The following is a 16,713-nucleotide window of genomic DNA, read 5'->3' on the forward strand; positions in this document are numbered from 1 at the left end:
GCATTACTAGCCACGGCCCGACAGGTGTCGTAATACCAGTTTCGGCCATGGGAGGCGGTATGCAGGCAACATAACCACCAGCCAAACATGCAATACACGAATAACTCGCACGACTTGTGGGCGTACTTGAACCTGATGTCAATCGTGTGGAAAGTACAGCCCACTACTACATTCAAATAAAATCTGATAAAAAAAGGAACAGAACCAGACAACTAATGGACATGAAAGAAATGAGGTTCGACTCCGAACTTGCAACATTTGTTTTGGATTGGTAAGTAAGATGCTGTTAGTATTTCGTTAGAAGTTTGTTTTATATGTTTGTGTCGTTTTTTCGGGAAGTTATAACATAGAAATGTATCGAAGGCTGTTCGATAAACGTATATATAACGTACATAAATATAGTATTGTAATATAGTACACATATATAGCACAATCTCTATAGCTCTTTTTTTCTTGCCAACTACGTGACCTATATTATGTTTATTAAATGGCTTTCCTGAGGTAAATCTGACATAATTGTTCTTACTGACCTCTTCACGCTGATAAAAAACACTGATTGGTCGATATTATGTATGAGGAATACATTTTGGTAAGTCGTAGCCTAGCCTACTGTATCTTTCAACAGTGTTCGTGTTTTTTTACTATTAGTAGAGATGATCGGTTCACGTGCGCTAGGGATCTGTCGTGTAACATTTACAAGCGCCAAAACGTAATAAAATTGACAGAATCTGAGAGCTGAGATTTTTTTATATCATAACTAACCTGCTCTGTCTAGTCTGTCGGTCTCCGTGTCCTCTTTGCTTCGCGATTTTTCTGTGCGTGAGAAAATTGATGTGTGGCGTGAGAGCGTGTGAAAAGTCAAGTCAAGTCAAGTCAAATTTTATTTCTATAGCACATTTAAAAACAACAGAGTTGCGCCAAAGTGCTGTACAGAGCTACAGTGTGCAAATAAAAAGCATTAGAATAGACAAGACAAAATACAATTATAGACACGATTACACCCAATATAATCCATTTAATAGATCATATAAAATCAATCAAAAGAGACTTAATTAAAAGCCAGAGAGAATAAATAAGTTTTAAGAGCCGATTTAAAACTGGATAATGACGGGGCAGACCTCACAGCGAAGGGCAAACTGTTCCAGAGTTTAGGTGCCGCAGCAGAGAAGGCCCGACCACCCTTGGTTTTGCAGCGAAAGCGCGGGACAGTTAAAAGAAGCTGATTACAAGACCTGAGAGTTCTTTGGGGAGTGTACAGAATAAGAAGGTCAGATAGGTATTCTGGTGCAACACCGGATAACGCCTTGTACACAAAAACTGCTATTTTAAAATCGATTCTGAACTTCACCGGAAGCCAATGTAAAGTTTCTAGGATAGGTGAAATGTGATCTCTCTTTTTTGTACCGGTCAGAAGTCTCGCTGCAGCATTTTGAACAATTTGCAGGCGAGAGATTGTAGTTTGAGGCAGACCACAGTACAGGGAATTACAGTAGTCCAGCCGTGATGTAATGAAGGCGTGGATTACAATCTCTAAATCTTTCTGAGACAAGAAATGTTTTACCTTTGCAATCGATCTCAAGTGAAAGAAACTGCCTTTTACCACTGAGCTGACTTGTTTATCAAAGTTAAGTGCCGAATCAAATGTAAATCCGAGATTCCTTACATGAGGTCGAGCACTGACAGGGATCGAACCAGAATTAGAAGTAGATGAGAAGCTAGAGGGGCCTAAAGTCAAAATTTCGCTCTTACTTTCATTTAATTGTAAGAAATTATTTGCCATCCAACATTTGATCTCCTCAAAACAGTCACACAGTGCTTCCAGGGGATAAGACATATCAGTTTTTGCCGGTAGATAAAACTGTGTATCGTCAGCGTAACAGTGATAGGATATCCTACACTGTAACAAATTTCTGTAGTTTTCACAGCATTATTACTGTAAAATCAGCAAAAGCTTACTGTAGAATCTGTATACAGCATGTTACTGTAGATCTGCAAAGCATCATGGTCAATTTTCAATGGCGGGTAAATTCTACAGTAAACATATTTTTTCTGTGAATCACAATACAGCAATTTCTAGAGGATTTTTTTTTTTTTCAGCCATGGAAAGCTGAAAAGCTACGAGATTACACATTTTTATCGGAATTTTAACTTCAGAAAGGTAACTTTGATGATTTATTTCCACAGTTTACTCTTGTTAAGTTACCTATTTGTTTAACTTTAAGAGTGCACCGAGAGAGAGAGAAGTACCGAGCGGCCCACTTCCTAGTAAACTCGTGTCTTGTGTGCATTTTATTACCAAAAAAAAAAAATCTATATATATTTGCGCATAATTTCGATAGATTTTCTAATCTGGCAACATTCGATAACGTCATCATGAATAAAAATTAAATTGGAATTAATCTGTTGTGATGTAACGTTATCTGTTGGTGCGCTAGCCGGAAATATGATCCCGTACACTTGGATAATTTTTCTCTTGCTTGCTGAAGTCAACTGTCACCGCCGACGAGTCGACGACACTGCGTGCGCGTGAAGCACTGAAGCCAGCCGACTCCCGACAGAAAACGCAGCTAGAGGTAAGACTTAACACATTTTTCATAGGATTATGATTTTTCTGAACCTCATCGCATTGCAGAAAAGAGATTGTTGATAGCCTAATTTGAAGCGCCATTCCCGACATGTGTGAGCATATTACGTTAGCTGCTACAAAAGATTTGTCTTATCTGCAACATTACATTTATAACGTCTTCAGTTTGATTAAAGAGTACGTTTAGCATTGTTGAATAAAATTAATTTGTAATTATGTATGTGTTGGTGCGGTAACGTTAGCTATTTGAATAATCTCACTCGTTTTTTTTTTTTTTTTTGCCTGCTGCTAACGTTGCCGCCAGAGGAATCAGACATTTAAGCGGGCCGAGTCAAAAGAAAACGCAGCCACAAAACTTAATTAAAATACGACATTTTAAAGGATAACTTTAAAGTTATTTCCTCCCCCAACCTTCACCAACTTCATCGCTTGCAGAGGGTAAAGTTAGCCTAACTTACACTGTTGGTAGCCTAATTTGAAGTGCCATTCTCGACTTGTGGGAGAATACTGTATGTATTAATATTGTTCTTATCTGGCAACATTACATTTATAACGTCTTCAGTTTGATTAAAGAGTACGTTTAGCATTGTTGAATAAAATGAATTTGTAATTATGTATGTATATGTTGGTGCGGTAACGTTAGCCGTTTGAATAATCTCACTCGTTTTTTTTTTTTTTTTTTTTTTTTTTTTTTGCCTGCTGCTAACGTTGCCGCCAGAGGAATCAGACATTTAAGCGGGCCGAGTCAAAAGAAAACGCAGCCACAAAACTTTTAATTAAAACACGACATTTTAAAGGATAACTTTAAAATTATTTCCTCCCCCAACCTTCATCAACTTCATCGCTTGCAGAGGGTAAAGTTAGCCTAACTTACATTGTTGGTAGCCTAATTTGAAGTGCCATTCTCGATTTGTGGGAGAATACTGTATGTATTAATATTGTTCTTATCTGGCAACATTACATTTATAACGTCTTCAAGTTTGTTAAGGAGTAACGTTAGCTTTGTTGAATAAAAATTTATTTGAAATTGTGTATTAATGTATGTGTTGGCGCGGAAGCCGTTTGAAAAATCACTCGGTTTTTTTTTTTTTTTTGCTTGCTAAACTTGGCGCCTAAAGAATCAGACATTTAAGCGGGACGGCTGATTCGAAAGTTTTATTCATTCGAGAGTTTTATTAATGACTCGTGAAAGCATAATAATATACTCGCACTGTATTAAGATTTTTCGAGATCTTACTCTTTCTTTTATTTACCATTTGGTTCTTTTCTTTCAGGTTGCAGCAAAGACAAGGCCTCAGCAATCGTTCCAGGTACATAAGTGACATGAACTAGCATGCATACAATGTTTTTCAAATGCAAACAATGTTGTTTCTCTTCGGACACAATCCCTAGATATGTCAAACACGTTAAAGTGCACAGAAACCGTGCAAACTTCAGGTATCCATGTGGGATTTCGAAATGTCCTTGTAATTTCAAGACATTTTGTGCGTTACAGACACACATGTACCGAAATCACTCAAAACATAAACCAGCTAGATCTCAGAAGTGTGTGAATTTGAATTGTCAGGTTGAGGAATGCACTTTCAAATCTTCACATCTTTCAAGTCTCTGTGAGCATTTAAATATGCATATTAGGGATGGGGAAAAGATTGTTTGCCCTATCAGCACTTGTCAGAAGCTCTTCAGTGTCAGATCCTCATTCACCTCACATTTAAGCAGGAAACATGCAAAGGATTTGGTAGCATGTAGAGATGGAGGTGTAAACAGTGATGATGCAGCTATGCATGATGATGCTGTTGAGATGGGAAATGATGACATGACTGAGACTATAGAATTTCCTGAGGTTGGTAATTATTCAGGAGATGTTGAGAGAGACAGGAATGTTTTTCTTACCAATTTGGCCCTTTTTTACTTGAGAATGCAAGCAAAGATGCTTTTACCTGCTTCCACAATATCCACTCTGATAGAAGAGTTTCAAGAACTATGCACAAATGCAATGTCACAGATGTTTGTTCGACTTCGTGAAGAACTGTCAAACCTTGACATTCCCGATGAAAGGATTTTTAATATCATAGATGGTCTGTCAAAAGATAACTTATTAAAGATGTATAATGAGGGCATGTTCAGATCAGATGCAACCAGGAAGACATATTTTAAGAACAATTTCCATTATATTGAGCCCATACAGGTTCATCTTGGTTTTGATGCTTCTGGTAAAGAACGATTTTGCCAGTATGTCCCAGTGAAAGACACTCTAAAAGCCCTGTTGAACCTGCCATCAGTGAGAGAGCAATATAATGTGTCAAAAATGCACTTGCCAGAAGATCCAAATGTGCTTGAGGATGTGAGAGATGGTAAGACTTTCAAAGAAAATAGCCTTTTACAAGAGTTTCCTTCTTCAGTTTCTGTTATCTTGTATCAAGATGCATTTGAAGTAGTGAATCCTCTTGGATCTGGCAAAAAGAAACACAAGCTCCTAGCTGTGTATATGACACTGAGTGAGATATTGCCACATAACAGGTCATCCATTGACCCAATGCAATTAGTCATGCTGTGCAGGGAGTCTGATTATCAGTTTTTTGGACAAGAGAAAGTTTTCTCCTCCCTTGTGAAAGACTTAAAAGACATTGAGCAATCTGGTATTACTTTGGAAACAGGCCAGACTGTGAAGGGGGTAGTAATTGCAATTGCAGGTGACAACCTGGGGTCGCATTCACTTGGAGGTTTTACTGAGAATTTCAGCAAGAGCAAAAACTTCTGTAGATACTGCCTTATAGCCAGAGACAGATTTGTAAACGAACCTACTAAGCTAGGCCCAGCAAGGACAGTAGAAAACTACAGGAGCAGTGTGGCGAAGTTGTCTATGGGATCTGAAAACTGTGTAGATGGAGTAAAAAAAGACTCAGTTTTCAATTCTTTACAGCATTTCCATGTATGCCAACCAGGACTTCCTCCATGTCTTGGTCATGATCTTTTCGAAGGGATTGTATCTGTGGATCTTCAACTGTATCTTAAACATCTTGTGGCCATTGGGAAGCACTTCACATTTGTGCAGTTGAATAGGATGGTCTCTCAACTTAAGTTCAAAGGTAGTGATGCTAATAACCGACCTTGTGTGATTAGAGCTGATGGAGAGAAATTGGGAGGAAGTGCAGCACAGAACTGGTGCTTGTTGCGTCTTCTCCCTATCCTTGTTGGTAAACGTATCAAGAATCCACTTGAAGATCAAGTTTGGCAGTTGTGCCTCAAGCTGAGGGAGATAGTAGAACTTGTCTGTGCTCCCAAAATCCATACCAATCAAGTAGCCTATCTGAAGCTACTTGTTGAGGAATATTTGGAATCTAGAGCAGCTATTTTTTCAGACAGACCATTAAAGCCAAAACACCACTTCCTCCTTCACTATCCAGACCTTATAATTAAATTTGGCCCTCTTATTCGCCTCTGGACACTCCGCTTCGAAAGCAAGCACACATATTTTAAGCAGTGTGCACGGAAGCTCCATAATTTCAAAAACCTATGTAGCACTTTGGCAGAAAGGCACCAATTACTACAGGCCTATTTACACTCAGGGAGCTTTTTTCCAGGCATTCTTCAAGTAGGCCAAGCCAATGAATTTGATGATCAAATGTACAATGTTGCCATTCAAGAAGCTGTAAGACTAAGTGGTATTAAGAAACAAAACACAGTAGAAACAGTTTCTGCCACATACAAGGGAACTACCTACAGGAAAGGAATGGCTGTACTTCTCAATGTTAATGACAGGGGTCATGAGCTTGGTAGGATTGTTGTTCTTCTGGTCAGTGAGGAGAAGGTTCATTTTGTTTGTGAAAAGTCTCAATCAGTGCCAGCCTTGGATCTTGGTGTTCACATCTTGCAGCATGACACACAGAAACATTATGTTTGCGTTAGTGTGGACACCCTTGCTGATTATTACCCACTTCCAGTTTACAACTTTGATCACCTTGATGTTTTTGTGCTTCATCATTCTGTTTTTTCAGGTGAAGTATAATGGAAGCCAGCATTAAAAGTGTCCTCTCCTATCTGGAAAATGAGTCACTGGAAAAGATTCTACAACATTTGTCAAGCATTGGGGTTAGGACAGCTGATGACATGGAATTCATAAAAGAAGATGATTTGAAACACCTCCTGACACCAGTGGACTGCAGGAAACTACTGCATGCCTTCAAAAGAAGAGGTAAATTGTAGTATTAAAATTATATTTCACCAAAAAATTTAAATTGTCATCAATTACTCACTCATGTCGTTCCAAACCCATAAGTAGTTTGTTCATATTTAGAACACAAAATGAAGATATTTAAAATTTTCTGTTCCTTCATTGAAATTCTGCTTACCCAAAACTTATAAAGCTTCATGCTTCAAAACTTAAAATAAATCCAGATATATGGGGTAGTTCAATTTAAGTATTCTGAGGAGACACACTGGCTTTATAGTTAACGGATTTAATTTAGAATTTTATTCACCTATAAACGTTAACTAATGAACATACAGCACTCAAAATTTGTAAACATAAGCTCAACTGTACTTGCTTGATGCATGAGAACAAACCTTCATGCTCCATGTTTGGTGATCAATGTTTTTATGTGAATAAAAGCCTAAATTAAACACATTAAGTGATTTGTTATTACTTTAATAATTTCAGTTAAATAATGAAATCCGTTTAAAAAATACAATGCATATGAATTCCAAAACCAGCAGTCATACAATATTGACTATACACATTTATTAGATACAGCTATGTAAAAAGTTTTTGACAAGATGTATATGTTTTCGTAAAAGCCTTGAATTATTGTGATAGCTACTCCATGCTTTTTCTATTTTAGATACACAGCACAACACGCAGCAACATGACTGTACCATGGAAACTTCTGCTGAACCTGACTATTTTTTGACTTTAACACCTGTACCTTATCCTGAAACCTCACCCAATTCAGAGCTTGTATTGGAACCTTCAAGCCATGTTTCTGTGCAGAATAGCACTTGGGTTTCAACATTTTCTGTGCCGTGGGAGAAAACACATGAAAGCTTGAGAAGGTGTCTTGCACAGAGGAAACGACCAAAAGCTGCAGATAGACGGCATATGGTGAGAGTCATTGCAGAAGCAATAAGACAGGTTTGCTTGAACCCCCCATTCAGGCAGTGTGCTGAACTGGCTAAGAGCATTGTGGATAAATATCCTGAGTCTTTTGAAGACCGAACAGAAGAGGGAGAACAGCTTGGCAATGGATATTACACTTTAAGCAAACAACTGAGGATAAGGATCGATTTTTTAAACAGAGACAATACCCTAACACGACTTCGAAAACCAAAACGAATGGTCCCTGCCGTGGATGAAGACCTGCCTGGACCATCAAGAAAGTGTGCCAAAACTGATAGCTACGGCTGTGTCAAATGGCAGCCATCACAGCTGCCTGAAGGTGAAAATAGAGAGTCTCTCTATGAGAAGAAAATAGAGTTAATGACTATTTATTCCAAGGAGGGACAAAGAGGTGCAGACCAGAAGCGAGTCAATGATCTCATGACATTACTGTATGAGCAACAGCGTCGTGACATTAATGCAACTCCTTCACCAACCCTGTCAGATTTACAGAATGAGTGGCCATTTCTCTTCATCCAGAAGTTTTTACTACAGCACTTCTGCACATTGACAGGAATTGAGCTGGAATCAAGACTACGAGAATCACTTGCTGGCAAAGGGAAAAGAGTGCTACAATATTTCAATAGTCAACTTTTGAAATGGAACAAGGAAGTGAAGGCAGTCCTTCATGGCATCGAGAGACAGATGGAAGACATGGATCCTGGACTTTCTGCAATTGTAGTCATGATTGCTTACTTCAAAGAAAAGGAAGAAGCTGTTTTCCTCTTGGCTGATGCAAGTATTTTTTGTACAGTATTGCCACACACTTTCTCTTATGAATATTGTACTTGTGATTTCTAAAAGTGTTTTTTCTGTTTATTTTGTGTTACAGGAAACTTCCACCCAAGCAGACATTGAGGCCCAGATTTCCCTGCCAAGCACTCCAAGGCTCATCATGCTCGGTAAGATCCCACACACACACACACACACACACACACACACACTCACTGTCCCTCGCTCACTCACTAGCGCTCACTCACTCGTGCACACACATACACTCACTCACTTACTTGCGCTCACTCACTCGCGCACACACACACACACACACTCACTCACTCGAGCACGCACACACACTCACTCGTGCACACACATACACTCACTCACTTACTTGCGCTCACTCACTCGCGCACACACACACACACACACTCACTCACTCGAGCACGCACACACTCACTCACTCGTGCACACACATACACTCACTCACTTACTTGCGCTCACTCACTCGCGCACACACACACACACACTCACTCACTCGAGCACGCACGCACTCACTCACTCGTGCACACATACACTCACTCACTTACTTGCGCTCACTCACTCGCGCACACACACACACACACACACACTCACTCACTCGAGCACGCACACACTCACTCACTCGTGCACACACATACACTCACTCACTTACTTGCGCTCACTCACTCGCGCACACACACACACTCACTCACTCGAGCACGCACACACTCACTCACTCGTGCACACACATACACTCACTCACTTACTTGCGCTCACTCACTCGCGCACACACACACACACACACTCACTCACTCGCGCACACACACACTCACTCGAGCACGCACACACTCGCGCACACACACACACTCACTGTCCCTCGCTCACTTACTCACTTGCACACACACACTCGCGCACACAAACTCACTGTCCCTCGCTCACACACACTCGCTCACTTGCGCGCACACTCGCACTCTCACTCGCGCGCGCACACTCGCACTCTCACTCGCGCGCGTACACACACACACACACACACACACACTGTCCCTCGCTCACTCACTAGCGCTCACTCATTCGTGCGCACACACACATACACTCACTCACTTACTTGTGCTCACTCTCGCACACACACACACACACACACACTCGCGCACACACACTCGCTCACTGGCGCGCACACACACACTCACTGTCCCTCGCTCACTTACTTGCACTCACTCACACACACACACACACACACTCACTGTCCCTCGCTCACTTACTCACTTGCACACACACACTCGCGCACACACACTCACTGTCCCTCGCTCACTCACGCTCACACACACTCGCTCACTGGCGCGCACACACACTCACTGTTGCTCGCACTCTCACTCACTTACTTCCGCTCACTCACTCGCGCACACACACTCACTCGAGCACGGACACACTTGAGCACGCACACACTCGCACACACACACTCACTGTCCCTCGCTCACTTACTTGCACTCACTCACACACACACACTCACTGTCCCTCGCTCACTTACTCACTTGCACACACACACTCGCGCACACACACTCACTGTCCTTCGCTCACTCACGCTCACACACACTCACTGTCCCTCGCTCACTGGCGCGCACACACACTCACTGTTGCTCGCACTCTCACTCACTCGCGCGCACACACACACTGTCCCTCGCTCACTCACTAGCGCTCACTCACTCGTGCACACACACATACACTCACTCACTTACTTGCGCTCACTCACTCGCGCGCGCGCACACACACTCACTCACTCGAGCACGCACACACTTGCACACACACACTCACTGTTCCTCGCTCACTTACTCACTTGCACACACACACACACACACTCCCGCACACTCACTGTCCCTCGCTCACACACACTCACTGTCCCTCGCTCACTGGCGCGCACACACACTCACTGTTGCTCGCACTCTCACTCACTCGCGCGCACACACACACACTGTCCCTCGCTCACTCACTAGCGCTCACTCACTCGTGCACACACATACACTCACTCACTTACTTGCGCTCACTCACTCGCGCACACACACTCACTCGCGCACACACACACTCACTCGAGCACGCACACACTCGCGCACACACACACACTCACTGTCCCTCGCTCACTTACTCACTTGCACACACACACACTCACTGTCCCTCGCTCACTCACGCTCACACACACTCGCTCACTGGCGCGCACACACACTCACTGTTGCTCGCACTCACTCACTCGCGCGCGCACGCACGCACACACACACACACTGTCCCTCGCTCACTCACTAGCGCTCACTCATTCGTGCACACACATACACTCACTCACTTACTTGTGCTCACTCTCGCACACACACACACACACACACACACACTCACTCGAGCATGCACACACTCGCACACACACACTCACTGTCCCTCGCTCACTTACTCACTTGCACACACACACACACTCGAGCACACACTCACTGTCCCTCGCTCACTCGTGCTCACACACACTCGCTCACTGGCGCGCACACACACACACTGTCCCTCGCTCACTCACTAGCGCTCACTCACTTGCGCACACACACACACACTCACTCACTCGAGCACGCACACACTCGCACACACACACTCACTGTTCCTCGCTCACTTACTCACTTGCACACACACACACTCCCGCACACTCACTGTCCCTCGCTCACACACACTCACTGTCCCTCGCTCACTCACGCTCACACACACTCGCTCACTGACGCGCACACACACTCACTGTTGCTCGCACTCTCACTCACTCGCACACACACACACACACACACTCACTCGAGCATGCACACACTCGCACACACACACTCACTGTCCCTCGCTCACTTACTCACTTGCACACACACACACTCGCGCACACACACTCACTGTCCCTCGCTCACTCACGCTCACACACACTCGCTCACTGACGCGCACACACACTCACACTCACTGTTGCTCGCACTCTCACTCACTCGCACACACACACACACACACACACACTCACTCGAGCACGCAAACACTCGCACACACACACTCACTGTTCCTCGCTCACTTACTCACTTGCACACACACACACTCCCGCACACTCACTGTCCCTCGCTCACACACACTCACTGTCCCTCGCTCACTCACGCTCACACACACTCGCTCACTGGCGCGCACACACACTCACTGTTGCTCGCACTCTCACTCACTCGCACACACACACACTCGCACACACACACTCGCACACACACACTCACTGTCCCTCGCTCACTTACTCAATTGCACGCACACACTCGCGCACACACACTCACTGTCCCTCGCTCACTCACGCTCACACACACTCGCTCACTGGCGCGCACACACACTCACTGTTGCTCGCACTCTCACTCACTCGCGCACACACACACACACACACACACACACTGTTGCTGGCACTCTCACTCACTCGCGCACACACACTCACTGTTGCTCGCACTCTCACTCACTCGCGCACACACACACACACACACACACACACACACACACACACTCACTGTTGCTCGCACTCTCACTCACTCACTCGCGCACATACTCAACCCATTGTGGAGGACCGTTAAAAAATAAAACATTCTAGTCTTTCTGTCGTGATGTCGTGAAGCATCGCAGACGTGACGTAGGTTGTCGCCCACTATGGCACACTATACGAGATAGTCTACAAATTCTACACTGTGCATACATGTGCAGGCACACTACCTGGCTGTTCATTAGAGGATGTTATGAAAGTGATCTGTGTAGCAAAGTTTTTTTGCCAAACAGTAAACCATATCAGATTGAATGATGTGCAATGTCAACTTAATTTTTTCAGGAGAGTCCATTCTGGGGGCAAAAAAGTGGATGCTTTCCATCGAGGGCAGAGTTGTCCTCCAACTGAGTGACTGTTCCGAATTCACTTCTGCTCTTGCTGTCCTTTTTGCATCATACTATGTATTTAACATGGAATATCCTGAGGAGGCAGCCACTACATTAGAATTTATCCAGAGGTAAGCACTTATTTGTTGTTGATATATTTTTGACTAGGAATGGGAACAAATATTTGAGTACTCATTCTTTAACCACCTACCCGACTAGTAAAATACTTCTCAAAGTGTTTATTTGGTTTATATGGACTGTTGTGTAATTGTTAAACATCAAACTTTTATTTTAACTCACCATGCAAATGGTAGAAAAGTAAGCACAGCTAGTCTACAGTCAAAATTTCATGGACATCACATTTTCTTTTCTTAACTTTAATACTAAAGTACTTGGTTTTTAGAGTACTTGACTTCTAAATTACTCAAAGTTCCCATCTCTACTCTTCACACTTCTATAAATGTGCTCACTGTAATCTGTAGTACACTCCAATGCTGCAGCAAGTCCCTCTATCAGGGTTCCCCGCGGGGTCTTAAAAAGTAAAAAATTCTGAACTTTAAATTTAAGTCCTTAAAACCACTTAAAAACCGGCCAGATTGTCATCCGCAGTCTTAAATTTAATTTAGTCAGGTCTTAAAAAGGTTTTACCCTCGTTCATTTCCAGAAATGCTGGCCGCAGAAAGTTATTACAAAGTAGCAAAAAAGTATCGAGTTGTAGCCTACAAAGCGGAGCTCTAGAGCAGGGGTCTCCAACACGTCGCTTGCGTGCTACCAATAGCTCATGGCCTGATTTGAGGTAGCTCGCCAGAGGCCGTTCACATTCTTATGACAGGTTTTTTTTTTTTTTTCTTGGATAGAGTAATGCATGATGTTTTTATTTACAGATTCTTCATCAGGATAAATCCGGAGCACAGCAAGTGCAATTCGAAGGTCCAGATTAGCAGAAGAACTGGGAAGGTGGTCCAAAGAAAAAACGAGTCCCTCAATCCACACGTGGCATCGTTCATCAGGGACTTCATTGAGTATGACTGGAAGAACAACTAATACCAGGTGAGACTGTTAATTGTTAACTTGAATACTCTGAGTTATTGTCATTCTAAATCCCACTTTTAACCCCAGGTAAAGGAACATTTAAAAAATTGTAATTTAGAAATTGGGTTATCAGCGCTTTTTACCAGGGGCTGCGTGTTGTGCTGTGTATCTAAAATAGAAAAAGCATGGAGTAGCTATCACAATAATTCAAGGCTTTTACGAAAACATATACATCTTGTCAAAAACTTTAGCTAAATATGTGTTCTATATTACATATTTATTATATTTTTACTTATATCATTAAATAAAGTTGTTATTATAAAAAAAAAAACGCATTATATTTAATTATTTTTAACCTTATAGGTATAGCGGAGGATTTTTTACTTCCGGGTGGGTGACCTATACTATTGGTCCTCCTAATTGTCAATCATTCTGGTGAATCAATCAAACTTTTCAAAAAGTGGAGAGGGCGGGTCTTATCTAAAATTCGGAAAGATCCTCTGCTATACCTTTAAATAATAGCCTACTACCAGCTGATAGGGCTTTCTGTATGTTTACAGCATTAGGTGAGTTGGGGTTTTTTTCTTGAGAAAAATTAAGGCCTATCTTGTGTGTAGCCTACCTAATATTTATCCAAATGAGTCAATATTAAATAAAATCACAATAATTGAATTGAAATAATAAAAAATCGTAGCTTACCAGATATTGTACCATGTAAACATTGTAACATGTTGTCACTAAACCTAATAAAATTCAGTTTAGTTACTAAAATGTTAGTGACAATCACATACACTTATTGTGATGCCATTTTTTTTTACAATAATTTTTTTTATGTATTTTAATTTTCTGTGCATAATTTATTTTGTTAAACTACATAAATGCCATTATCTGTACCGTATCCCAACTGTTACAATAAAACATCAGTTGAGCAATATAACATGCATTTTTATTCAGTATATAAGCAATATTTTGCTTTTTATGTTAAAGACACTATTGATACCGTGAGAAATTTACATTCTCAGGAAAATAGCCGCTTATCAGTTAATCGTTAATCGATCGATAAGGTCTATCAACTAATGATTAATGAATTAATCGATAATTTGCAACCCTAGTTTTGGTTTATAGAGAAGTGGACATTGTATTACATGTTGATTGGCTTAATTAAATGATCCAATCAAACTTTTATATATATTGTCATCAACCCATCTGTCTTGCTTATAAACTTTTCCATTAATAATTAATTTCTTCCACTGCAGGGTAGAAGACTCCAGCCCATGATGTTGACTAGTTCAGGCCGGGTAGAAGTCTCCAGCCCATGATGTTGACTAGTTCAGGCCGGGTAAAAGACTCCAGCCCATGATGTTGACTAGTTCAGGCCGGGTAAAAGACTCCAGCCCATGATGTTGACTAGTTCAGGCCGGGTAGAAGTCTCCAGCCCATGATGTTGACTAGTTCAGGCCGGGTAAAAGACTCCAGCCCATGATGTTGACTAGTTCAGGCCGGGTAGAAGTCTCCAGCCCATGATGTTGACTAGTTCAGGCCGGGTAAAAGACTCCAGCCCATGATGTTGACTAGTTCAGGCCGGGTAAAAGACTCCAGCCCATGATGTTGACTAGTTCAGGCCGGGTAAAAGACTCCAGCCCATGATGTTGACTAGTTCAGGCCGGGTAAAAGACTCCAGCCCATGATGTTGACTAGTTCAGGCCGGGTAAAAGACTCCAGCCCATGATGTTGACTAGTTCAGGCCGGGTAAAAGACTCCAGCCCATGATGTTGACTAGTTCAGGCCGGGTAAAAGACTCCAGCCTATGATGTTGACTAGTTCAGGCCCTGTTTTTTAAGGAAAAATAAAGTTCTGGGAGAAAACAACATTCAGGGACCAAATTCTATTGTTCAAAATCCTGCTGTTTTTAAATCATTTAATTTGTCTTTTATACCTTCTAATTGAAAAAAAAAAAATGTTTTTTTACTATGCTATTTTTATTTTATGAATTTCGAAATTTAAATTGTGAAAAGTTGTCAATAAATGGCATTTTTGTGACAAAAACAGTGTCTTCATTTTACAGCACACAAAATTAATGCAGTAATCCCTATTACAGTAGTAAAATATGTGGGGTGATGAAACACAGTACTGTGATTATTACTGTAAAAAAGTTTACAGTATTTTTTAAAGTTACTGTGATTAAGTTTACAGTAAGCGTACTGTGAAATGAACTACAGCAACTTACTTGCTAATTGCTGCCAGCAAGTTGCTGTAAATTTCACAGTATTCTTTTTACAGTGTATGTTTCTCAAAAATGGCACCCAGTGGCAACATATAGAGTGAAAAGAGGAGCGGGCTTAAAATGGACCCTTGGGGCACACCACAAAGGAGGGGAACAGATGTAGAAGTAAATTTCCCCATATTTACTGAGAAGGTTCTGTCTTTGAGATACGAGGCTAACCACTGCAAGGCAACACCCTGAATGCCCACCACTTTTTCCAAACGATGCAGCAAGATACTATGGTCGATCGTATCAAAAGCAGCACTTAAATCTAATAAGACAAGCACTGCGTGCGATCCGGTGTCGAGGATTTGCAAAAGGTCATTGTTGACCTTCAACAAAGCAGTTTCTGTACTGTGCATAGATCTAAAACCAGACTGAAAAGTATCAGAAATATTGGATGTACTGAGATAGGCATTCAACTGGCTATGCACAACTCTCTCTAAAAGTTTAGAAATAAAAGGCAACTTAGATATAGGTCTAAAATGATTGAGGAGAGATGGATCCAAATGGGGTTTCTTAAGCAGAGGGTGAACTACAGCATGTTTAAAACTAGCAGGGACAATTCCGGTCGCTAGAGAACTATTAATAATATCTGTTACAGCTGGGCACAAAGTTTCGAACACTTCCTTAAAGAGACGAGTAGGAACAACATCAGACTCACAACTGGAACATTTTGCCCTAGAAACAATATCAGCCAGCTGAGAAGAGGAAACAGGGTGAAAACAAGTTAGAGAATCGATTGGTGAGCAGGTCAGAGGTGGAGTATATATTACTGGCTTAATGGAACCCTTGATCGTCAAAACTTTTTCATTAAAAAACTGTGAAAAGTTCTCACATGTTTCTCGAGATAGAGCAAGAGTAGGGGCTGGTAAGGGTTTTAGCACAGAATCAATTGTCTTAAACAGCATTCTCGGCCGGTTTGCATTTTCTGTGACGAGTTTTGAGAGGAATTTGGATTTTTCCTCTTTCAATGATTTTTGATAAGTGATTAAGCGTGTAGTTAAACATTCATATGAAATTTGAAGTTTATCTTTCTTCCACTTACGCTCTGCCTTACGA

At 41.8% G+C, this 16,713-nt stretch overlaps 1 protein-coding gene across 1 annotated transcript; it reads left to right on the forward strand.

Moving 5' to 3' along the window:
• The first annotated feature begins 2,021 nt into the window (after positions 1-2,021).
• LOC311091799 (uncharacterized protein) lies at positions 2,022-15,429 on the forward strand. Its single transcript, XM_084127893.1, has 9 exons — positions 2,022-2,158; positions 2,436-2,573; positions 3,859-3,894; positions 6,583-6,779; positions 7,426-8,474; positions 8,572-8,641; positions 12,313-12,487; positions 13,241-13,406; positions 14,645-15,429. The coding sequence occupies exons 4-8, from the start codon at positions 6,593-6,595 to the stop codon at positions 13,398-13,400; spliced, it is 1,641 nt and encodes a 546-aa protein (XP_083984019.1). The 5' UTR covers positions 2,022-2,158; positions 2,436-2,573; positions 3,859-3,894; positions 6,583-6,592; the 3' UTR covers positions 13,401-13,406; positions 14,645-15,429.
• The last annotated feature ends 1,284 nt before the right edge of the window (positions 15,430-16,713 follow it).

This window comes from Abramis brama, assembly GCF_963993115.1.
Source record: "Abramis brama genome assembly, chromosome: 11".
NCBI classification, from domain to species: domain Eukaryota; kingdom Metazoa; phylum Chordata; class Actinopteri; order Cypriniformes; family Leuciscidae; genus Abramis; species Abramis brama.